Here is a 25,685-nt window from a genome sequence, read left to right on the forward strand (position 1 = left end):
ACAGTGCACAAGGGTTCCCTTTTCTCCACATCCTCGCCAATACTTGTTACTTGTTGAAAGTAATATTAAAATGTATTCTGAGAAATCTGACTGGTTTCAAGATTCTTTTTTTGTTCTTCTTCCCTTCCTACTACTCATTTCCAGTGTCCTTCACTAGTTTTTTATTTCTCTCCCTTTCCATAAATATAGATGTTTCTTGGTATTCCAACTCCACCCCATTATTCTCATGTTGCTCTTCCTAAGGCATCTCATTCATAACTGTAGCTCCAACTACTAAGTGCTGAGTACTCTGAAATCTTGTCTCCATCCTTACCCACTCTCCTAAGCTTTGGTCCAGCAGAACTTTCCACAAAATGAAATTTTCTGTATCTGCACTGTTCAATACTTAGCCACTGGCTAGAGGTGACTATTGAGTACTTGAAATGTGGGTAGTGTACTTGATGACCTGAATTATTAATTTTACTTTATTTAAATTTAAGTAGCCATTGTGGCTAGTATCAACTATTTTGGACAACATAGCTATGTAGCCAGCTGCCTGTGGGATAGCTTTACTTAGCTATCTATAAACATCCCAAAATCTAGTCCTTATCTCTCCCCTCTAATTTCCTCTCTGTGTATTCCTAATCTCAGGTTATTGCACCAACAGTCTACTCAGTTTCTGATCTGTGAGACATCCTAGAGTTCTGTCCCTCTCTTACCGCCACATTTGGTTGGTCATTAAATCCTATCAAACATTTTTTTTGGAACTATCTCTCAAATACATCCCTTTTTATTATTACCTTTTATTGCCTTGTTCTTTCAGTTAGCTACTGTGAACCCTGGGCTATATGCTGACTAACTCTGATAAATTAAAAAGAAAGTAATCAGTAGAATTGAGTGGGTGACTGGAGAGAAAGTTAGAAGCACACAGAGTGGATAATACATACATATGTTTTGCCCTTTCCCTCTGATGGTACTAAATGACTTTCTTACCATGTGCTTGTGATTCTTTTTCTAAATGTTCTTGCTATTGGATTTTTCAGCCCTTTTTTCAGTGACACAAAACATTATATGAGTCTTTTCTCTAAAGAAGTTGTATAATCTGAAATCTGAGAAACCTTTTGAAGCTCTTTCTGAAATTTTAGAATCATATAAAATAATGGAATTGGGAAAATAAGTAAACAGTATTAAAAAAACAAAACTGCAGGATTGTTGTTATTATCATTGTCCTGGTTCCAGAATTTGAGTGAGAAAGCATAGAAATGAGTAGGTTGTAATAGTGTCTGTCCTCCTTTTAGGTCAGGTGGAAAAACATAATCGGGAAATAGAAGAGAAATCAGCATTAATTATCCAGAAACATTGGAGAGGGTACAGGGAAAGGAAAAATTTTCACCAACAGAAGCCATCTCTCGTGGAGTATAAAGCAGCTGTCATACTTCAGAGAGCAGTGAGTGTGATGTAGTAAAAGTACTAGATTAGGAGGAAAAACTTGGATTCAAATGTGACTTTGCTATTTACCTGCTATAAGTCTTGGTCTACTCATTTAGCTTTCTGAGCCTTAGTTTCTCTTCTATAAAATAAGAGCCTTCTTACAACTTACCAACTAATTCAGTCCTTAGTACTTTCATAGATCTTTATACACATTTACCATACAGCAGTGTTTATTTGTTAAATTTTTTCTTTCTTACTTGAGTTATGAACATCTCAGGATAAAGACCTAAGTGCTAATTTATTGTAGTCAGCTCTCAGCACGTGTCTGATGTTTAAAAGGATGTCTATCCTACCATTTTCATTCAGGTTTTATTTGAGTCAGATGACCTAATTTATGGGAAAGTGTTTTGTAAATTTTAAAGTTCTATGCAAGTGCAGTATGTCATATTTGATGTTTTTAATGCACAGATAATGTAATAAATATAATTTGATCATTATAATTTTTGAGTTACAGAAAGGTGTTCTTAAATTATCATTTTCTTGTGGTTTATCTGGAACATAGTAATATATATATATAACTTCCCAGAGAAAGGCTAGAACGGTTGTTTACTTCCTCTTCTTCCCTTACCTGGCAAAAGCAGAATCATTGTTTTTTAGGTAGCTAAAAATTGAGAAAGTCCTATATAAAGTTGATAATATATATATGAATGCCTTGGAAAAACACTGCAGAAGAGTATTTATTTCATTTAGTTACCAGTTTTCCTAATACCTGGTTAACTTTTATACTAGTATTAGTACTAGAGGCCCGGTGCACAGGGGAGGTTGGGGGGTGGGGGGCCCTCAGCCTGGCTTGCACCCTTTCCAATCCGGGATCCCTCTCACTATCCGGGACCACTGGCTCCTAACCACGCACCTTCCTGATGCCCCTAACTGCTCTCCCCTGATGGCCTGATCCCCCTACCTGCCTAACTGCTCTCCCCTGCCAGCCTGATCCTCCTAACTGCACTCCCCTGCCGGCCTGATTGCCCCTTACAGCCTCTGCCTCGGCCACGCCACCGTGGCTTTGTCTGGAAGGATATCTGGAAGATGTCCAGTCTAATTAGCATATTACCCTTTTATTAGTATAGATTTCAGGTCCTATAGCATTTTACAATCCCTTATAGTTGAATGTTAGGTCAGTTTGTTATTTTCACAGTGATAGGTTTTGAAAATTCTGAATTCTCTGAATAACTTTTTACAAAGATTTTTAAAGCCATTAAAAAAATAATAAAGTGCTGGGAAAATAGGAAGAGGTCTCTGCCATCTCCTTCCTCGGGCTCTTAATCTTAGACTTTATCTGCATCAAATAGTCCTGCACAACCACTGAATCACACCCACACCTGATAGCTCTGCTAAATAAGATCATCTAAGGATTAACCCATGGATGTCAGTGCTGGAGATATTTTCTTTTCTTTTTTTTAAATATATTTTATTGATTTTTTACAGAGAGGAAGGGAGAGGGATAGAGAGTTAGAAACATCGATGAGCGAGAAACATCGATCAGCTGCCTCCTGCACACTCCCTACTGGGTATGTGCCTGCAACCAAGGTACATGCCCTTGACCGGAATCGAACCTGGGACCCTTGAGTCCGCAGGCCGATGCTCTATCCACTGAGCCAAACTGGTTAGGGCTGGAGATACTTTCTTTAGAGGAACCCTTGGGTCCTTTCTAATACTTTTACCACATGGCAACCTCCTTGTTAAAACTCTTCCCTGTCAAAGAATCAACTGGATCTTTATTAAGTTGACTCGCTACCTTACCTGTATGTACGCCCAATACATTGTAAAAGGGTCCTCTACCTAAAGTGAGGTACCCCCAATTTGTCCACCATTCCTTTGACAGAAAAGCAGGGGTCATTATAGGAGAAAATCTGAGGACAGTGAAGGCAGGGTTGTTTTGGTTTTTACACTTTCTTTTGGCATAAGAGAAAAAATATTCGTCAGATCTGCCTAATATCTTAACCACCCAAAAAGAGGAATATTGGTTTCCATTGAAGCAAGATCAAAAGAGATTTTTTATGAAAAAATAATTTTTATAGTCTTTGCAGGTCACTACTAAAAATAACAGTTAAGCTCTGGCTGGTGTGACTCAGTTGGTAGTAGTGTTGCCCCATACACCAAAAGGTGGCAGGTTTAATTCCGGGTAAGGACACATACCCAGGTTGTGTGTTCAGTCCCTTTTTGGGTCTTGCGCGGGAGGCAATTAGTTGATGTTTCTCTCGCACAACAATGTGTCTCTCTCTCTCTCTCTCTCTCTCTCTCTCTCTCTCTCTCTCTCTCTTCCCGTCTTCCCTCCCTCCCTCCCTCTCTTTAAAAAAAAAAACAAAATAAAATAACAGTGAAGCCAAAGAAAAGCTAGTCAAATATAGAAAAGAAAAGAAGAGGATTACTTTAAAAGAGGGAATGGAGAAAGAAAAATGAAGGTACAGACAGGGAAGAAAAAGAAAAGTAGTAGAGAAAATCAGAACAGGGCAATGGTTAGTAAAAGATATACTTGCCACATTTTTTAAGCATCCATTTCTAAGACATACACTTAATTGGACTTGTATTGCTCAATATAGTAGCCACTAACAACATGTGGCTATTGAGCACTTACTTGTAGTTAGTCCAAGTTGAAAAGCGTTGTAAATGTAAAATATCCACCAGATTTTGAAGACTTACTATGGAATAAAAAAGTAAAATATCTCATTAATAATTTTGATACTGATTTTATGTTGAAATGCTAATATTTTATATATATATGTGAAAAATGTTAACTTTACATGTTTCTTTTTACTTTTTTAAATATATCTATTAGATAATTTAAAATTGCATGTGTGACTTGCATTATACAGGGTGAGTCAAAAGTGAGTTTATAGTTGTTCATATGGAGAAATAATACAATAATAATAATACAAGAGTAAACTGTGTTTTGTGTACTAAAAACTCTAAACCTACCTTTGCCCCACTCTGTATTTCTGTTGCCACTCTAGTTGACCTTGGTAAGAAAGAAAACAGTCATCAGTTTCACAGAAAAATGTAGGGTTTATCATTTCATTGAATTCATCCCTCAGGGAACTGGTTATTAGTGTTTTTCACAGAGAAAGGCTAGAACTGTCGTTCACTTTCTGTTCCTCCCTTACCTGGCAAAAGCAGAGTAATTATTTTTTAGGTAGCTAAAAATTGAGAAAGTCCTATGTAAAGTTGATAATTTCAAATTATACATCCTTACTTGCATAGATAAGTTGGAATTCTCTGTAGTGGTGTAGTGTTGGAATTCAATTTGTTTTTTTGGTATTTATTGATTTTGAGAGAGAGAAAGAGAGAGAGAAAAAAAAATCAATCTGAGAGAGAAACATTGATTGTCTCCCCTTCCCAAGCCCCAACCGGGATTAAACCCACCATCTTTTGGTGTATGGGATGATGCCCCAACCAACTGAGCTACACCAGCCAGGTTGGAATTCAGTTTGAAGTTAGCTACCTTTTTCTTTTGATGTTGCAGAATTTTTTTATTTTTTTTTTGTCGTCTTGTCTCTTAAGAAGTTTAGAAGGTAGGTCATGGTTGCTATCCCTTGATTCTAGAGCAGGGGTGGGCAAACTTTTTGACTCGAGGGCCACAATGGGTTCTTAAACTGGACTGGAGGGCCGGAACAAAAGCATGGCTGGCGTGTTTGTGTGAACTAATAGAAATTCAAAGTAAACATCATTACATAAAAGGGTACGGTCTTTTTTTTTTTTTTTTAGTTTTATTCATTTCAAACGGGCCGGATCTGGCCCGCAGGCCATAGTTTGCCCACGGCTGTTCTAGAGCCAGAATGATGGCTAATTCTTGCTATTTGATTGCAGCGGAAAAGTACTATAGTGCCATTACACATGTCCATCACAGACCTACCACAAAAGCACTTAGTGAAACAAACCATTAGCAGTTGAGAAAATAAATAAAAATTGGGGAGTAAATACAATTTCAGAAAGTCCTGAAATGACATAGAATGGGGAAAAGATACAGAAAAGTCAAGGTGGGGCCCTAGCCGGTTTGGCTTAGTGGATAGAGCGTCGGCCTATGGACTGAAAGGTCCCAGGTTCGATTTCCGTCAAGGGCACATGCCCAGGTTATGGGCTTGATCCCCATTGGGGTGTGCAGTAGGCAGCTGATCAGTGGTTTTCTCTCATCATTGATGTTTCTATCTCTCTCTCCCTCTCCCTTCTTCTCTAAAATCAATAAAATCAAAATAAAAAAGGTCAAGGTGGGCTTTTTCTTATCTAAGGACTGAGATTCCTGTTTTGGAACATTTACTTTGAAGTTCCCAGCATAGCATCATAAGCATAGGATGGTACTGAAAGCCAGAGGTGGAGGAAAGGTAGGAGAAGTAAGGAAGAAAAATCAAGAAAAGGGAAGAATAGAAGGAAAGGAGAGGGTCTCTCAAAAGGAGGGTGCAAGTACAGTTTAAGGCTTGGTTTCTATACTAACAACACAGGAGTATTAGGGAAATTATATATACTGAATGTGAAGACCTCCAGTCCTTTTCCTCATCTCAGCTCTCAGGGTGCTGTCAGCCAGGTTTGTATCCTATACACAGTAGATTGAATGTGTTTTCTTTGGGAAATCTGAATAGCCCAAGGGAAAAGTCTTAAGTATACTCACAGTGAGGTAACCCAGTGAAACCACCCAGTTCAGAAGCCCTATATTGAAAGACATAGGAGATACACCCTATCCACCTACTGCTCAGAATTTCTAAATAACTCATAAATATCAGCTGAAAGTATCACAGGACATCTGAAGAAAACTAAAGTTGAATAAAACTACTTGGTAAAAATAGAGATATTACAAGGGTAAGAAAACTTTAAAAATCTATTATTTCCTCAGACAGTAAAATAAAATAATACATGAAACAAAACCAGGATGCTTATAAGGAGAAAATATAGATTAAAATTTAATAGGAAAAGAAAAGACATGCCCTGACTGGTTTGGCTCAGTGGATAGAGTGTTGGCCTGCAGACTGAAAGGTCCCAGGTTCGATTCCAGTCAAGGGCATGTACCTTTGTTGCGGGCACATCCCCAGTAGGAGGGTGTGCAGGAGGCAGCTGATCGATGTTTCTCTCTCGTCGATGTTTCTAACTCTCTATTCCTCTCCCTTCCTCTCTGTAAAAAATCAGTAAAATATATTTTTTAAAAAAAAGAAAGAAAAGACGTAATAAAAGTGCTAGGAAAACAGGTTTGGGAAATCTAGGAAGCAGCGCAAAAAGAAAAGATAACCAGTCCAGGAAGTCAGACACCACATTTAAATCAAACAACCAAAAAAACCTGAGGAGTGGAAATCAAATAATTTAAGATTTCCCAGAACTGAATGTCATGAGTTTTAGATGAAGAGGTCTGACTCCTGTAATATAATGACAGAAACACCTACATTTATTTCACATGACTGTGAAATACACTGGGAACAAAACTACTTCTCAACAGCATCATTAGAAGCAAAAAGGTATTGGAGAAAGACTGTGACATGCCTAAGCAAAAATTATTTCCAACTAGAATTCTGTACCCGACTAAACCATCTATTAAAGGTAAACATAGACTAAAGACATTTTTATGCATCACAAAGTCTCTAAAAGGAATAACCCAAGAAAGAAAACAACATAGAATCCAGGAAACACAAAGGAAAGATGAAAAGAGTCCCCAAGATAATAGTGAATGAGAGCTCAGGATGATAGCTATGCATGAGTCACAGAGAGCAATCAATCCAAATTGGAGCATGTGAGAACGCTTCAGAAAATGTGTATCCAAACAAAATGAATTTGATAAAATGCCTGATGTGTTTTAATGTATTGAAAATTAGGGCAGAGTTTCTGATCAGTGATAAGTATATAGAAAACTAAGCATAAGAAAACAAAATTATTAATTCTAGTGAAAATAAAAGATATACAAGGAAGGAAAAGTAATCATGTTCAAAATTTATGTAGTAACTAGATGCCCATCAAGTGAAATCACATGGCCCCGCCCACCCACGCAGCCTTGCTGTGCTTGTAGCCCCGCCCACCCATGCATGCCCTGCCACGCTCATAGCCCTGCCCAGCCACTGTGCAGCCCCACCCACATGCACCGGTCTTTGGTGGTACGGCATTAGGGCCACAGGCCTTTTATCCTATATAATAGAGGTAATATGCAAATTAACCCTCACGCCCTCACAAGATGGCTGCCTACAACCAGGCTGGCAAGGGGGTTAGTGAGGGACGACCAAACAACTAAACAAGCAGGCTGCGTCGGGCAACCAGGCTGGCAGGGGGTTAGTGAGGGACGACTAACAACTGAACAGCAGGCTGTGGGGAGACCAGGCTGGTGGGGGGGGCCATGAGGGGCAACCAGGCCAGCATGGGGGGAAGATGGGAGCGACCAGGCCAGCAGGGAGGGCAGTTGGGGACGATTAGGCTGGCAGGGGGGCAGTGAGGGGAGACTAGGCTGGCAGAGGGCACAGCTGGGGGAGATCAGGCCAGTGGGAGGGCAGTTAGGGGCGACAAGGCTGGCGGCGGGGCAGTTGGGGGTGACCAGGCCAGCAGGGAGGGGCAGTTAGGAGCGACCAGGCTGGCAGGCAGGGAGGGGGCAGTTGGGGGCAACCTGGGCAGCAGCGGGGGTCAGTTAGGGGCGACCAGGCCGGCACACAGGGACAGTGGAGGCAATCAGGCCAGCGGGGGGGGGGGGGGGGGGGCAGTTAGGGATGACCAGGCAGGCAGGCAGGTGAGTGATTAGGAGCCAGTGGTCCAGGATTGTGAGAGCGATGTCCGACTGCCGGTTTAGGCCCGATCCGGGATGGGGCCTAAACCGGCAGTCGGACATCCCCCGAGGAGTCCCAGATTAGAGAGAGTGCAGGCTGGGCTGACGGGACCCTCCCCCATCTCCCCGTGCATGAATTTCGTGCACTGGGCCTCTAGTAATATAGATAATGATGTAAACATGAACATTGACTTAACTGAAACTATGATATATTTTTTTCATCTTATTTATCATTTACACAATGGACTACTACACGCTATAATTTTATTTTTCAATTACAGGTTACATTCAATATTTTTTATTAGTTTCCGGTATATAGCATTTAGACCAGGGGTCCTCAAACTACGGCCCGCGGGCCACATGCGGCCCGCCGAAAACATTTATCCGGCCCGCCGGGTGTTTTTGCTTCCGCTGCCTGTTGCTTAGCAGCTGACTAGTTTTCTTTTAACCTATAGTCTGGCCCTCCAACGGTCTGAGGGACAGTGAACTGGCCCCCTGTTTAAAAAGTTTGAGGACCCCTGATTTAGACAGTCATATGCTTTACAAAATGATCCCCCAATATTTCCAATACCAACCTGGCATCATACATAATTATTATAAGATTTTCCCTATGTGGTACTTTACATCACCATGACTATTTTGTAATTAATATTTGGGTGTTTGGTGATATGGAAAGTATGTGGGTCTACAAGCAGTGAAAGAGCTAAATCTCTACCTTCCATATAAGAAAGTCATTGAATAATACCTGTATCTGAAAAATCACAGAGAAGTAGATGGAGATAAGCATCTAAAGAAAAACAGGGAAGAGTTAAAGTTGTCTTTGGGGGTAAGGAAACCAGCAGAGAAAGAGAGGGGTTTTTTTTTGTTAATAATTCTTGTAAAAATGACACTTTAAAAAATAGAATTACATAAACTTTTTCTGGGAAACATCAAACTTTTAGTAAAAGCCTAAAAATACTTTACGCTTTGCAGGCCATGAAGTCTATTGCAACTATTCACTTCTATAATTGGAAGCTATAGACAATACATAAACAAATGAATGTGACTGCATTTCAATAAAACTTTATTTATAGACCCTGAATTATGGATTTCATATGTCACAAAATATTTTTTTTAACTTTGTAACCAGATAAAAGGTAAAAAAGCCTACTCATAACTCGAAAACCATTCAAGAATAGGCAGCAAGCTAGACTTGGCCTGAGGGCCATAATTTGCCAACCCTTGCCTTAAACCAGCGATTTTCAACCAGTGTGCCATTACACACTGCTGTGCTGCAGGAATTTTAAAACATGCACTACCTGACTATTTAGACAGGAGCACTGACCTCTTTTCCCTTAGATCAGCGGTCGGGAAATTCAATAGTCAACAGAGCCAAATATCAACAGTACAACGATTAAAATTTCTTTTGAGAGCCAAATTTTTTAAACTTAAACTATATAGGTAGGCACATTGTTATTAAGTATTAGGGTTCTCCTAATACTTAGGAAGAGCCACACTCAAGGGGCCAAAAAGCCGCATGTGACTTGCGAGCCGCAGTGTGCAGACCATGGCCTTAGATTGTCAAATAAAAAAATGACAACAGCCAACACAATAGCTATCTGGTGTGCCGCAGAATTTTAGCAGTTTGTTTATGTGTGTCATGAGATGAAAATCATTGCCTTAAACAATGTGAACTTCAATGGAAAAAAAAAAAAACTGCAAAGAAGGGAGAATAGTGAAAAAAATAGGGCAGAATAATTTCAAATTTGTCTCCAAATCTTGCCTTTTAACAAGATTTTCTGTTTTACCAGAATTCCATTCTAAAGGAAATGAGGAAGAACATTCATTTACAAAGCTTTAACTTATAGATTATCTCTTGGATCTTTACAATCTGTAGGCTAAGTAGAATTAGGGTCACTGTTTCTGTCCTATAGAGATAAGGGACTAGCATTGAAACTAGAACTCAGTGCTTATTTCCTGTTTTTCCTCTTTATTGTTTATGCACAGATAATACATGAATATATCCTTGTAAAATATGAAAATACTACAGAAGAATGTAATTAAAAAATAATTATTTTCTCTCATCCCTGTCACAGCCCCATCCCTCTCCTCATACACACTGAGTTAACAGCTATTGCAGTATTGTTGCCTCCATATTTTGTTGTAAGAAGAAATTAGTTCTATTAGGGAAGAAAAATCATAAATCTTTTTTTTCCCCAGACTCTTAAATTTCTAGCAAAGTGCCGTACAAAAAAGAAACTATTTGCTCCTTGGCAAGGACTCAGAGAACTCACTGATGCACGTAGAGTTGAACTGAAGCAACATGTTGATGACTATGTCAGAAGACATCCAGTATGTAGTTTTCTATCCTATATCAGTGTTTCATTATTTTAGTACATGATATTTGCCAACAAAGCATTCTCTCAGATGGATATGTACATATATTGATGGTGTAAGGCAAAGCAGTTGCTTTATCATAGAGTTAATGGATTTAGAGTCTTCTCTATAATTTTATTGACCAGAGATGTGTAGTCAGTTATACAGGAGGGACTTTGCTTCCAGTCAGTTATTTTCCATACTGCATTAGCAAGACTGTCTCCACATTCACACCAACATTTGTTATTTTTACATCCTAATGGGTGAAGTGGTATTGTAATTTGGATTTGCATTTCCCTGATGATCAGTGATTTTAAGCATCTTTTCATGTTTTTATTGGCCTTTTTTAAATCTTTTTGGAGAAATGTCTATTCAGGTTCTTTGTTTATGTTATAAGTAGATTGTTTTGTTGTTGAGTTTTAGGAGTTCTCTATATATTTTGGATATTAATCCCTTATCAGACACATGATTTGCAAATATTTTCTCCCATTCATTGGGCTTCCTTTTTAATTTATAGATAGTGTAAAACTTTGATTGCACAAAAGTTTTAATTTTGATGAAGACTAGTTTGTCTTTGTCTTCTTTTGTAGTCTGTGCCTTCAGTTTTATATCCAAGAAATCATTGCAAAATCCAATGTCAAGTTTTCCTCCATTTTTTTTCTATGAGTTTAATAGTTTTAGCTCTTACATTTAGATCTTTAATGTCCCTTTTTTTTAATGCATTATGTGATTCTGATGCATACTCCTGTTTAAAAAATAAGCCCTAGCTGGTTTGGCTCAGTGGATAGAGCATTGCCCTGTGGACTCAAGGGTCTCCGGTTCAATTCTGGGCAAGGGCACGTGCCTCGGTTTTGGGCTTAATCCCCAGTGGAGGGTATGTAGGAGGCAGCTGATCAATGATTCTTTTAAAGTTCTGCTTTAGCCATTTTGTAGTGCACCTGTTTAAAATTCCATGGCTGAAAAGTGAGATGTTAGCTGGAACAGAGCTGAATCCAAGATGCAGGAATTAGAATTTTTGTGGTGTTGGAAGCTTTAGCAGCTTTAAAGTTAAATTTCATTCTTCTCCAAACTAATTAGTTAAGTTCCCTTTAAAGTAGCTGACTGGCCAAAAGAACATGATCCTTTGGCTGATTTTGTCCCTTGTTCTATGAAATCAGAAGCAGTTACAAGATGGCTTAGATAAGTTTGGGAATTGTAATATAACTAAGATAGTCTTATCAGGTGGTGTCTAGAACAGACGGGTTGGCCTTGTTACTTCTCTTCCAGGCCATGTCTTCACCAAACCATTTATAATTTTTACTATAATTTCTAGGTCTTCTCCCTTCTCCCAGAATACCATACTGTGTGAGGAAGTGAGGCATAGGAGCATACCAAAAAGAAACTTCCCCACCTGTATTTTCATCTAAAGCTGCTTTTAAGAGTCTATTTAAATGCTTGCACAAGAGTAGAAGGTGGACATCTGTCATAACAATAAACTAATAGATGAGAGACAAGCATTCTGGAACCTCTGCTAAGTAGTTGAGGGAAACATACTTTGGTATATTTGTCCTTCCTGTGACAATTTTTTTATGTCCTCTGTTTCAAGAGCTCTCAGATGTCAGATGTGGCCAGCAGAGAGCTCCATTCCCAAGCACAAGAACGACTACAACACTACTTCATGGGCAGAGCCCTAGAAGATAGAGCCCAACAGCACAGAGATGCTCTGAAGGCGCAGATCAGTACCAACATTGAGCAGTTAATGAGTATGTGCTCATTCCATTTTTATTTTCTAAAAGGAACCTTTACAAGATTTTGTGATATTAAAAATCTTCAGAAGGAAAACACCGTTTAGTGATCTTTTAGTCCATCTCCTATCCTTAGAAATTTCTACTTCTAGGTCATACCAACACCCAGTGTTTCCAAATGATGCAGATCCCATAACCTCCTTCTTGACTACTTCCTCCAGCCTTTCTATCATTCATGTGCATCAATTCAGACAAAGTTATTCATTTTAAAGATACTAATACCAGGCATAGCTGGTTTGACTCAGATAAAGCATCGGCCTGTGGAGTGAATGGTCATAGGTTTAATTACGGCCAGGGCACATGCCCAGGTTGCAGGCTCGATCCCGGGGGGAGGGGGGTGGGCTGTACAGGAGGCAGCTAATCAATGATTCTCTCTCATCATTGGTTTTTCTCCCTCTCCCTTCCTCTCTGAAATCAATTTAAAAAAAAGAAGTTACTAAGACCTTCTAGCCAGATTCTATTATGTAGTCTCAAAAGCTGTTGATCATATTTTAGAAGTAGATGATAGCAGTGGTTACAGTGCCATTTTATAATTTTTAATGACGGGCTTTCACAAAATTGAATTTATCTAATCATCACTGGTGCATTTAATGAGATATCCCATCTGTGAAGCCATAGTGTTTCAGTCAGCCTCTAAAACACTTGAAATATATGTGGAGCAGAGGGGGCTGGGGTCCTCTATTTAATGACATTACTTGAAAGTTTTGTATTTTTGAATGAATAAGTGGCTATAACTGAGACTCTCATCTGTAGGATGGAGTTCTGCTATTATTTTAAATATTCCTGCTTATAAATAAATCTGCATCTTATTTTATTCTTTTAAACACAGAATGAGGGAGTTGGGTGCAGTTCCTGCCAGCCACGCCACAACTACAACTTGTGAATAGTTACATGCCATCTAGACTTAGCAATGATGATAGATTCAGAGTTGGAACTCTGACCCTGCCTGTTATTGCAGAATTTTGACTCTGTAGTTTCCAAGTTCCTCCTTGTTTGTACAGAACTCTTCCACTTACCTGTTTATTTTCTATTACTACAGAGGCACCAAGTCTGAAGGAGGCAGAAGGGAAAGAACCTGAGCTCTTCCTAAGTAGATCCAGACCTGTGGCGGCCAAGGCCAAGCAGGCCCATCTCACCACTCTGAAGCATATACAAGCACCCTGGTGGAAAAAGCTCGGGGAAGAAGCAGGAGATGAGATTGATGTCCCAAAGGATGAGCTTAGTATAGAATTAGGAACTTTATTCATTGGTGGAACCAAACCGCCTTAACGAGTTATCCTGAGAAATGATATAAATCCTACATTTCAGGGGATTATATTGGCCTGCCTCTGGCATGCTTTGACAAAACTTATGGTTTTTCAGAGGTTCTAAGCATAGAGTTACCTTCTACCTCTATCTCAGTTGTTTTTGTTTTTTTTTTTCACACACCTCCATCTCTGGCCACACACACAAATTGGTGTGGCTTTTATTGTGGAACTAAACTGAGCATGTCATTCTACTGCTTTTATAAAATGTGATATTTCTCTTTTTGTTTCTGCTGTTTTCCAACTAAAGTTGTTTTCAAAATAAATATGTTCAACAGTTCTGAAAAACTTGTCAGACTTACTTCAACTTTTCACATTTATTATTAAAATTCCTATTCTATGAATACAGAAAGTGTACTCTTGGCCTTTATTAAAGTAAGGAAAAGGTCAACTGATAGACATTTAACTATTTTCTACAAAATACTGTTTGAACTCAATTTCTATCTTGTTATTTCTAGAAGGAACTACATTTAAAAAATCCTAGGATTCAATGCAATAAAAAATGTCTCCATATAAAAACTGCGTTCTTTCTATAAGAAATATAAAGCCCACCATTTCCTTATTTGTCTTGTCTCCTAGGAATCTCAGAGCTAAATATAATGCTTAATTTCTGTTATGTTCCTAGGTACCTATATGATTATTTGGTTCCAACCTAATAATTTCTGATAATCCCTATTTATCTTTGTGTTTTAATAGCAAAAGCCACCACTATTTATGTTTGTTAATACAGAATTTAAGTTAAAATCAATTAGCAAATCATGGACTCCATATAAGGAACGATGGAGTGTGTGTTTTATATAAATGAGTGGTAATACCAGTATTTCGGGATGGAAAGACCAAATAGCATAATGTCCATTCCCAAAGTTGAGTTTAGTAAAATTCTAGTCAAAATCCTAAAATAATTTTTATTAATAATTGGAAAATAAATGTACAAAAATTCATCTGTGAATAAGCAAATGAGAGTTCTGGTTTCACTTAGAATGTAGAAAGCTACATGAGAATGTTGTTCCTACCTTAAAATAAATGCTAGGTAATCTACAAAAATAACTTTTTTTTAGCCTATCAGTTAAAGCCTCAAGAAAACTAAGTAGATTGAGATAGGGCTCAGTATCTGTGAAATGAACTATTTCATAGTTAGTAGAGCATTGGAGACAAAGGTAACAGGATAAGAAATGATAGTAACTAAAATTCTAGCAAATTCTTAAAGGCCGAGTGTGGGGTAGCATGTCAGTTAGAATATCAGAAGTTTCAGACAGAAGGAGAATTTAGACCTCTACTAAATACAAGAACCTTTGGGAGCAGGTAGGAGGCCTGAAGAGATGCCCTTAGTGGTGCAGGCAAACGTGAAGTAATAGGCTGCTACTTACTGGTTGATTGACATGCCCAAAGCATCACCCACTTTCCCAAACCCTTGCCTTAAAGCTGCAATCACAGGGGCAGCAAGCCCTCTAACCTCCAAGGCTCAGATAAAATTCCATTGCACATAAGGAACGAATAGAAATAAAATCTGTCTCGGAGGGCGGGATAGGAAACACTAGACCCAGACACAAGTAGAAATCCAGGGATAGAAACAAAACCCTCCACTCCTGGGAGGGGCAGGAAATCGTCTTGGGCTCAGAAATCCTACACCAATAGAAACCAGAGGTCTGCTAATGCTGGGGAGGAAACTCCTGCTAAAGACCAGCCACAGCAATTTGCCATGGGGTAGAATGGTAGAAACCCTGAGGAATCCCCACCCCAACCCCAGGAAGAAGAGACCTGGCCTAAAATTTAGGCTGGATCAGGACAACAGACCACCTATGTCTCAAAAGACTAGCCTAGCACCAAGTAATAAGGAATAGTTTACTGCTAGGATAGGGAAAAGGTACATGGAGAGAGAACCCCTCTGTGGTAAAAGCATACAGGGATGACTAAAAGTAGAGGGTGGAGCAGGAACGCTGAGAACAGCTTTCAAGACCCCACTCTAAGCACAAGGTATCAGCAGCTAAAAAAAACTTGAAGCTGGTGCATTGAAGATAAAAAGAAAACCAGCCCTGGCAGGTTTGGCTCAGTGGATAGAGCCTCGGCCTGAGGACTGAAGGGTCCCAGGTTCGATTCCAGTCAAGGGCATGTACCTTGGTTGTGGGCACATCCCCAGTGGGGGTGTGTGGGAGGCAGCTGATTGATGTTTCTCTCTCATCGATGTTTCTAACTCTATCCTTCTCCCTTCCTCTCTGTAAAAAAAATCAATAAAATATATTTAAATATATATATATATATATATATATATTTTTTTTTTAAAAAAAGAAAACCAAACCCAGCTAAACTGACTAGTTTAACTCAGTCCCCCCTGCAATACTGAAATACAATCTTTACTTTTAATTTTGACAATGCTGTCATACTTTCTGACTGATAATGCTGTTATGTTTACTATATTAAGTAAAAAAATAATTCTGTATTACTCAGATAAGAGTGAAAAAATCTAAGACACATGAAAAAGTGACTATCAATAATTCTTTAATCAACAATTAGTCAGAATTTAATTTTGTTGGATTACTTGCTCACATCAGAACTCACTATATAGAAGAAAGTATATGTACTTTTAAATACAAATAATATATGAAATATACATACAAGTATGAAATGTAAATTCTAAACATTTTTAAATTAATTTTAGAGAGGGAGAGAGACAGAGAGAAACATCAATTGGCTGCCTCCTGCACTCCCCATACTGGGGATCAAGCCTGCAACCCGGGCATGTACCCTGACTAGGAATTGAGCCAGCAGCGTCTCTGTACATGGGAACCTGCTCAACTGAGTCACACCAGCCAAGGCTTTTTTTTTTTTTTTTTTTTTTAACATTTAGGACCCTATAGAGTGCCTAAAAATAGAAGTAGAAAATTCTGTAGTTAATACCAATTCTGTAGGAAAGCCACTCTGCATCATGTTCTTCATTTCAGTAATATCCATATCTATTGAGGTCAATTTCATATCATGGCAAAAGGGAATCTATATGCATGATTGCTGGACTGAATTTTAGTGATTAAATTTTGAAGGCCCACCCCAGATCTATTGAGTTGTAATTGATAAAATTGCATATCTTTAAAGTATCTAATATGATTGTTTCATATATGTATGCACTGTGAAATGATTAGCACAATTTGGTTAATACATCTATCATCTCATATAGTTATGAGACACGTGTGTGTGGTGAGAATGCGTAGGATCTACTCTTACCAAATTTCAAATATTTAATATGGTATTAACTGTTGTCACCATGCTGTATACTATATTAAATACCCAGAAGTTAATCTTATAACTGAAAGTTTGTACTCTTTAACCAGCATCTCCCAATTTCTTCCACCTCCCAGCCCCTGGTAACCACCATCACCATTCTACTCCCTGTTTCTATGAATTTGACTTTTTTTATAGATTCCACATATGAGTGAGATTATACAGTGGTTTTCTCTCTGGCTTATTTCACTCAGCAGGATGTCCTCCAGGTTCATCCACATGGTCACAAATGGCAGAATTTGCTTCTTTCTTGTGACTGAATAATATTCTATTGTATATTTCATGTTCTTCAGATATATACCCAGAAGAAGAAATTGCTAGGTCATATGGTTATTTTATTTTTAATTTTTTGAGGAGATCCATACTGTTTTCCATAATGGCTGTGCCAATTTACATTCCCACCAACAGTGTACAAGGGTCCCCTTTTCTCCACCTCCTCATCAACACTTGTTATCTCTTGTCTTTTTTATAAAAGTTTAAGAACTGCTGATCTAAGATGATAATTTCAGCATTAGTCTTTAACAATTGGTTCCTTACCCTGGTCTAGTTGAGAATTTAAGGAAATGGTATTCATAGACCCTTCATCAAATCATCCCACCTTACTCCAGGAATCTAATGATACTTCCTACTACTATTACTACTACTAAGTAATAGTTAACATTTATTGTGTGATAAGTGCTCATCTCTGCTAATTATTTTATGGTCATTATTTTATTTAATCCTTACAACAACCCTAATTTCTATTTTGCAAATGTGAAAACAACTATAGGAGGCATTGACTAACTTACCCAAGTTTAAATCCAGGTCTATATATCTCTAAAATGAACCACTTACTCATTTCAGTTAATCATTCCCTCACTCTCTTCATACTTGGGATTTATGTAGATATTTAATTGGTTGCATGAAAATGGCCCATTTGCCTTATGGAAGCCCTCATGAGCACTGGGATGGTGCATTATATACACTTAATAATTGCTAAATGACTTAGTTATCAATATTTGACCAAGTGTCTATAATGTAAAAGATACTGTGCTAGATGTAGAAGACAGTCTCTGCTAATGGTGCTTAGGTTCCAGTGAAAGATAACTATTAACAAGAGGAAGATTTACAGTGTTGCTACTGTTATTTTTCAGGGAGTGATGTTGGACATGAGAGTCACTAACTTAGTCTGGGACTTGGACAGACGAAGCCTCTCAAGGAAGTGAATTGAAGAATAAACTGACTAGTTGAGGGAGAAGGAGGAGTGTTCTAGGCAGAGGGAATGAAAAAAATATATCTATTCAACCAGTTTGCCGTTTACCATGAAGAGGTACTGAGTAACTATTTACTGAGTGTGGATTTGTCTAGCACACATGGAAAAGTGGGCTTGCCCTACTATTAAGAGATCCAAGCAGTTTTAGTGCTCTGTATTTTCATGTAATGGTCACAAGAATAATAAGCATAGAAAGATTAAAAAAATAAAATGAATATGGATTGATTACATTGACTTCATGGAGTTCCCATAAGACAGAGAGAAGACAAGAGAGATAAGGCAAAGTCCTAAGATGGCCTTCTCTAGAATGTGCAGCCCTTAGCATTACATAGGCTTAAAAAGGAAGTCATAGCTTAATGGAAAAGACTGTTCCAGGGAGTAGACTCAACACCTGTGTCTGAACAGAACTCCTATAAGGTATTTTATTACTGGGTTATAAATTATGCAGCTAAATCATTCATATTAATCAGTCTGTATTTCTTGTGCCTGTCAGCCTAATTAAAATGTGTGTAAGAAAAGCGAATGAGAAGGTTGATAATCTTGAGGGCTGAGAGGAATAAGTCAGGAGACAAAAGGTAGGATTGCATTTACTTCAAGAATCAGAAGGAAGGTTGCTAACTGCTTCTGGTTATACAAAATCCATAAATAACTTGGTGTTGACTCTAGGTTAAACACACCTTCCTAAATAGCATGCTTAGTACTTTAGTAGTAACTGAAGATATCTTAAAAATTTCTGATAAAAATCAAAGGGAGTTTATTGTGCAGGACACACCTAGGACAATTTAAGACAATTAGGAAGTCCACAGATTTTCTCACAGTATGTGCTTTATATGCAAATCTTCAAATTTATTAGTTATATCAGCAATGGTTGGGTGACGTTGTTAATCTTGGTGACGCTTTTTTGCTAGGAATATTAATGAGGGTAGGCCTTAGTGATGTAGTCCTTGGAAGTTCCTATGAAGTGTATCAGAGATGTCAGTTTGATAAATAACTTGAGTTCTAGTGTTCTCATTGTTAGTACATTAACATATTAAATATAGCTGTATCCTGAGGAACATTTATAGTACTTGGGAGTTCTCCAAAAGGGGGGCCTGCCACATCTCCGAAGGTACATAAGAACATTCTTCAAATTGATGGGCTAGAGAAGTCCCCATTACAAAGCTTACTTGGAGTCCTGGGATTTGTTCTTAGCTCCTAAACAAAAAATTAGCCACACCAGAGCCTGGCACATAGTCTGTGCTTATAAGTATTTGTGAATAGGAGCTTTTTAGTTTTCTTTTCTTTGGTTTCAGATTCTTCACACCCTTGCCTTTGGGTGCCTTAGAAGGAGAAATTCAGAATTGCTCCTCATATGACTTCATCATCTATAATAATAAAAGTGTAACATGCTGATTAGATCGGATGACCTTCTGGATGAAGCCGGGGCTGCAAGCGAAGCCTGGGTCCCGGGTACCAGAGGGAAGCCGGTGCCCACAGCTGGGGGAAGGAAGGCCTACTCTTGCACCAATTTCGTGCATCGGGTCTGTAGTATACAATAAATGCTCAATAATGATTCATATAGAGGTAGTACCCGAGTTGTTGTGGCATGATTGCTGCTTCTCTACAAAACACTGTGGCTTCATCCCCTATAGAGAACAATCCACTTGTTGAGCCATTCCCCACCCTTTGGTTATGATGGCTTCCAAGGTTTTCTGCCTGGCTCCACATGCTCCATGTAGTACCCAGAGCCTGCTGATTCTGTTGGAAAGACTTGAAGTTAAAAGAGGCCTCAGTCAATTCTGGAGAAGAGCCTATTCCTGTGGTCGGCAAACTGCGGCTCGCGAGCCACATGCGGCTCTTTGGCCCCTTGAGTGTGGCTCTTCCTAAGCCTTAGGAGTACCCTAATTAAGTTAATAACAATGTACCTACCTATATAGTTTAAGTTTTAAAATTTGGCTCTCAAAAGAAATTTCAATCGTTGTACTGTTGATATTTGGTTCTGTTGACTAATGAGTTTGCCGACCACTGGCCTATTCCATGCCTTTGAGTCAAACAACTCTAGCATTTCTAGCCTCAGAAGATACAGTGCAAGTTTTAACAGTGATCTTTGGCTGGGAGACAACCCTTGTCATCTCCTAGGCAAGGATACCTAGCTTCTATAGCTCTCCTATGTGCCAGGGTTCCTGCTTAGCCCTTTCCACCTTTGTGCAAACTGCTGCTGCTTGAGGATGCTTAGCCAGAACTGAAAGAAAGGCTATAGGTTCTTAATATCAAAGTAGGAGCAGAAAACAGCAAGTTTCTGAATCCCCCAGGCATCTCTGATGCTTCTGAGAAGACAGAAGCAAGGACATTTGCTCATTCTACACAGCCCTCCTAAAATCCAACCTAACACCTATCCTCCCCATCCCAAAGCTTATCCCAGCAGAAGGCAAGCTGATACTGCAGACAGAATAGATCCCTGAATTTCAATTTCTTCCATCCTCAAAGACAGACTACATATAGAGACCTGTGGAGACCAGAAGCCTGGAGCTAGGCACGAAAATATACATCAGGGGCTGCTGTACATAGTAAGTTTTAAGGAGTATAAGAGGATGAAATAAAGTCGTCAGGCCTGGTCTGACAAGGCTTAAAAAGGCTTATTATTTCCTAAAACCAGTCCAGTCTCTCCATGGGTCTAATGCCTAATTAGTAGTTCCAACATTCCTAGGAGGCAATTCAGGAGAACAGAAGTCCCAATTCCTGTAGGAGGCCTCCTTCAACATCTGTTTCTAGGAGTCAATTGGTATGAAGAATGACTATTAGTATCAACTGTTACATGGAGACAAATAGTCTAAAATCTACCGCATGTCATATTGGCCTCCTAGGGACACCAGAACAGAGCCCAAACAACTTAGAGCAGCAATCCTCTGTACTCAGCATAGGTGTGACACCATCTGCTACAACAGTGTTCTGCCGGCAGGCCCTAGTCAAGAAATGAGCACCAAAATATGAACAATATCTCTGCACTTCCAGAGAAAACACCCATGACTCATTACCTATGAGCACTAGAAGAAAGGTATTTTCTTAGGCTTTGAGTATGGGGTGTTTGGTACATTCTGGATTCTTCAGGGATTTTTGTTGATATAGTGGAATATAGCCAATTAAGAAGCCAGAAAGAAATTATTTAAATATAACACTGAGACTAGCTACATGAGAGGTATATATATCATCAGGGAGCAGTTTCAGCTGTTGATGCAGTCAGCTGGATGTCTCAGCCCTAAGCAGCTGCAGTTCATATTCAGCAACATTCCTTTGTTTACTGTCCTCAGCTAGCAGCTCTTGGAGAGCCTGCAGAAGACCTTCCAAGCCTTGGCTCATGTCAGGCTCTGGAAGGGCAGCCCTGCACATTCTAAGTTTTGAGTACAAGAGGATGAAACAGAAGTTATTGGGCCTGGTCTGTTTTTCTAAAATTGCAGTCCCCTGCATGCACTATACCTCTTCTATGCTTATTTTTTCCCTAAGCATTTTGCCATCTACCATATTATTTATCTTCATTTTCTCTCCTCACTAAACTGAGTTCCAGAAAAGCAGGAATTTTTGCCTCTTGATCACAGCTATATCTTCAACAATATACAGTATACAGTAAGTGCAGGGGACTGCAATTTCAGATGGGTAGCCAGCAAAGACCTTACTGAGCATTAGGGTGAAGATGCATTTAGTGGACTAGCTCAGTGGCTGGCACACAGTAGCCTCAATAAATTCAAATTAATACTCACTGTCAAGAGAGTGCCTTAGGGGCTTAAGGAGATCAGGCATGATTTCGGTGCCTTTTTACTGGAGCTCCTCACTGACTCCCATTCCAGGACCTGACTCCTCAAATTTCACCTTTGGCCCAGTTTAAGCGCCACTTCCCATGAGGCACTTAACTAGTATTCACTATTCTCTCACTCATGGCCTTAGAGACATCTCTAATCTTTTATATAGACGCCAGGTTTTAGTCCAGGTTCTTTTACTAAGTCGCTATTTGTCTGTGGGCGAGTCACTTTAATCTGGTTCCCATTTTTCACGAGTAAAATGAAAAGGTCATATTAGACGACTTTCTTCCCGGCTCTAATATTTTATTACTTTAAAAGCAAGACCCACATTCCCCACCCTCTTCTCAGAGGTCATACAACCTCCCTGATGGCAGTGGTAGTCTGGGTCAGTCGAGGCCAATGCCGCGGGGTAATTGGAGGAATTCGGCCAACACGGCAGACGCAGAAAACACCTGATCTTTCCCCGAACGCCCGCCCTCCCGATATTTCCGGTTCGGACCCAGATCTTCTTCCGGAACACTAGCTCGCGCCAGACTCCGCCCTTCCACGAATCTTTAGAGTCCACTGGCTGTTTCTTTGAGGAAGCGGAGCATTTCCTGACGTTGATTGGTTTCTGCCATTGTTGACGGGTTAGTTACAAACAAGGCGTGCCTGGTCTCCCTGGTAACGCCGTGCCGGTAGCCCTGATTGGTCCATGTCATAATCCCATCTTCCGTCCCAACAGCGAGTGGTAGAGTCCCCTGGCGGGGCGCGGCGGTGGTAGGTGTTGCCATTCGGGATTCCCGAGTTGACGTGGCTTAAATTTGGGAGGGGGGCAGCTGGAGCCGCAGGCGGCAGCCTCTTTCAGGTGAGTGGGGGACGCTCCTCAACTCCTCCTCTCCGTGAGTCTCTTAACGGTAACCCACCCCCGCCGCAGGCCCGCAGAGCTGCCGAAGCAGCCACACGCTGGTCCCCTCCCCGCCCGTCCTCTCCCTGATTCAGTCTGAGATCCGGCCCTTCACTCGCCTCCCTTCACCTACCCGGCCTAGCTCTCGTCGCCCACAAGCCTGCTGGCCCTGCGGGAGGGCTTCCGGTCGTCCTGCGCGGCCTTGGGCACGTACGCGCGGTCGGTCCCCTCCCCAGGACGGTTCTCCGCCGGGAGCAACGGAGAAAGGCATTTGGGTCAGTCCTTCCTGGTGCCTCGCTCTCTGAGCCGCCCGCCTCGGCCGGCCTGGACCCAGCTGCTGACGGAGAGAACCTGCTCTGCTCAGGCCCTAAACAAACTTAGTGTCCGGAAGGGGAGGCAGGACCCAAATAAATGAAAGGTCTTGAGGGCGGAGATCGCAAAAATGTTGGAGAGAGAAGCGCAAACAAGGGTCTTTGGAATGATCCTGCTAAGGAGTTATTGGAGAGATTAGGAGAGAGGGATGATTCTTGCAATCCCAGCAACACTAAAATCCCAGAAATCAGAGGTGGGCAGGCTGTTAGAGGAAAGGGTTACCTGAAGAGAGTTCCGGAGGAAAAAGAAATTGATTTGGTGTGGAGGATGTTTATTCTGCATAGCGCGAGTGGTGTGTAGGCGTGTGAAGGGGAGGATGAGCCTCTTGACAAATGAATATATTTGTCTGACTTATTTAAAGAGGTTCAGTTGATCTATGGGGAGAGAACATTTTAAGAGTGGGACAGATATTTAAAATCACTGGATAAGTCCTTCACATTTGGAAATAGTTGGAAGCTCTCTGAGCTTTTAAAGAGTCCTACAGCTCTGCAAGACGACAGTGGAGAACTCCGTACAGAGAGGCCGGAGGTCTTTTCTGAAGCACGAAGTAATTAAATTTGGATGGTCCGATGATCGTGAATGGTCAAAACCAGGAAATATTCTTTTGGAAAATGGCAGGATTTGGTCATGGACTAGATATAGGGATAAGTTGCTAATTGTGGCTATTGGATAAATAGCACTTTAAATATATTATAAAATATGCAAAAGCATATTTTCTAACGGATGAAAAACAAATCTTGCCCACTCCCTGGGATGCTCTCAAACTAATTTGGAGTTCATATGAAGGTGTTTATTTTTTCAAGAAGGCTGTTTGCATTTCTGAGGACTTCCAGACTGAGGAGATCTCCTTTCTAAAAATTTTTTAAGGACCTCCATTCTTCTGGGATGCAGATTCTCCTAAAAATAATCATCTATAGGAGATAATTTTTTTTCTTCTGCTTGACTCTTAAAGGCCTCCCCTCCCCCTTTACATTAATGAATTAATTAGAAGAATGTTGTTGCTTTTACTCTTGTTTATAAGAAATCGTTCATGAACTTCTTTAGGTTAACCACTTTTAGGAATAACATAGTTGGGAAATGTCTCACCATTGATCATTACATACCACTCTATTGTTAGGAACTGCTATGTAAGTGGAGCTTAGGCTGTATAATACTCTATTTTTAATAAGCTATTTTAAAATCAACAATATGTGTGTTTGGTAAAATGAAATTTAATGCAAAAGGATATAATATTACAAAAAAAATCTCTTTACTGATCCTTTTTCCCATTCCCACCTTCCAGAAGTACGCATTGTAAGTAACTTGTTTTTTCCTAAGAAACTTTCTGATCATATTCAAGCACATACATATTTCCCCCTTCTTTCCTCTCCCACAAGTGGAATAATAAAACACATGCTATTTTACAACTTTTTTTGCCTCTAAGTATTACGTATTAGGTGTTTTTTCCATATCTATAAGTATAAACCACCTCCTTTTTAAAAAAAGGCTACATAGCATTCCCTTGTAGAAATATGAAAGTGTATTTAGCCTGCCCTCTCCTGATGGACATTTAGATTGTTTCCAGTTATTGGCCATCACAAACACTGTTATAGTGAACATCCATGTGCATATATGCTAGCCTAGCAGCTAGGCTCTTGTGTAAACCTGTCTGTGATGTAAACAATATGGAATTCTTTGGGACTATACTATTATGAGTCATTTCATTTTAGTCTATGTAGTCCTCAAAAAAAGTGCTTATGGAACTCTAAGTACAGGATTATCTTCATGCCTCTCAGCCTTATTTTCAGCCCCAGTGACAAATGTTGGGTGATGGGATTACTCGGAAAATAGATTCTTTTTTTGTTTCCCCACCGGCCAAGTAGCTTTGTTGAGCTCTGTGACTAAGCATATTATTTAACCTCGCTATGCCTTTGTTTATTCATCTTAAAACTTAGGGTATTGATATACCTCCTCTTTGAGGTTGTTTTAATAACAAAGTGAGTAAAATAATTATGGTAAATAAATTAATTATATGTAAAGCGATTGGAGCAGTACTTAGTACATAGTACTGAGTATATAATTATAGCTAACATTTACTCTAAATTTATTGAAAATAGTAATATTTTATATCATGAAAAATAGTTTTTATTTTCTAATTATAAAATTGTAATATTGCATATGCTTTTTCCAGCTATATGGCAATATTTCCTATGAGCTCCTCAAACTGGTTGAGAATCACGTTGAGAATTAAGGAAAACTACTGAGGCTCAAACAAATATGCGTTATATAAGTTTGAGGAGAGACCTGGAAATCTTACCGTTTTCTGTTGTAGTTTCTATGGGAAAATATGATTTAAATTCCAAAGCAAATGGATGTACACAGGCATGTGCTATCTTTAGTTATTTTCTTGTATTAAGTTCTCTGTGGTTAGGGACATGCATTATATTTCTTTTTATATTTCTTGTGGCTCCTGGCATTATGCTCTACACCAAGAAGGTATTTTGAAAATAATTATG

The 25,685-nt window shown here is 39.5% G+C and overlaps 2 protein-coding genes across 3 annotated transcripts in view; both read left to right on the forward strand.

The window, feature by feature from the left end:
• Nucleotides 1-14,148, forward strand: part of IQCB1 (IQ motif containing B1) — a 50,524-nt gene extending 36,376 nt beyond the window's left edge. For both annotated transcript variants that reach the window (XM_081086870.1, XM_081086871.1), the window contains exons 12-15: nt 1,278-1,426; nt 10,391-10,522; nt 12,132-12,288; nt 13,370-14,148. In XM_081086870.1, the coding sequence (XP_080942996.1) occupies nt 1,278-1,426; nt 10,391-10,522; nt 12,132-12,288; nt 13,370-13,599 (668 nt within the window). In that variant the 3' untranslated portion in view covers nt 13,600-14,148. The remainder of the gene's footprint in view (nt 1-1,277; nt 1,427-10,390; nt 10,523-12,131; nt 12,289-13,369) is intronic.
• An 8,531-nt stretch (nt 14,149-22,679) lies between these two features.
• GOLGB1 (golgin B1) overlaps nt 22,680-25,685 on the forward strand; it is an 80,283-nt gene continuing 77,277 nt past the window's right edge. The window contains exon 1 of the mRNA XM_081085661.1: nt 22,680-22,779. The gene's annotated coding sequence lies outside the window, so the exon portion shown is untranslated. The remainder of the gene's footprint in view (nt 22,780-25,685) is intronic.

The sequence above is a fragment of the Myotis nattereri genome, assembly GCF_964212035.1.
Source record: "Myotis nattereri genome assembly, chromosome: 3".
NCBI classification, from domain to species: domain Eukaryota; kingdom Metazoa; phylum Chordata; class Mammalia; order Chiroptera; family Vespertilionidae; genus Myotis; species Myotis nattereri.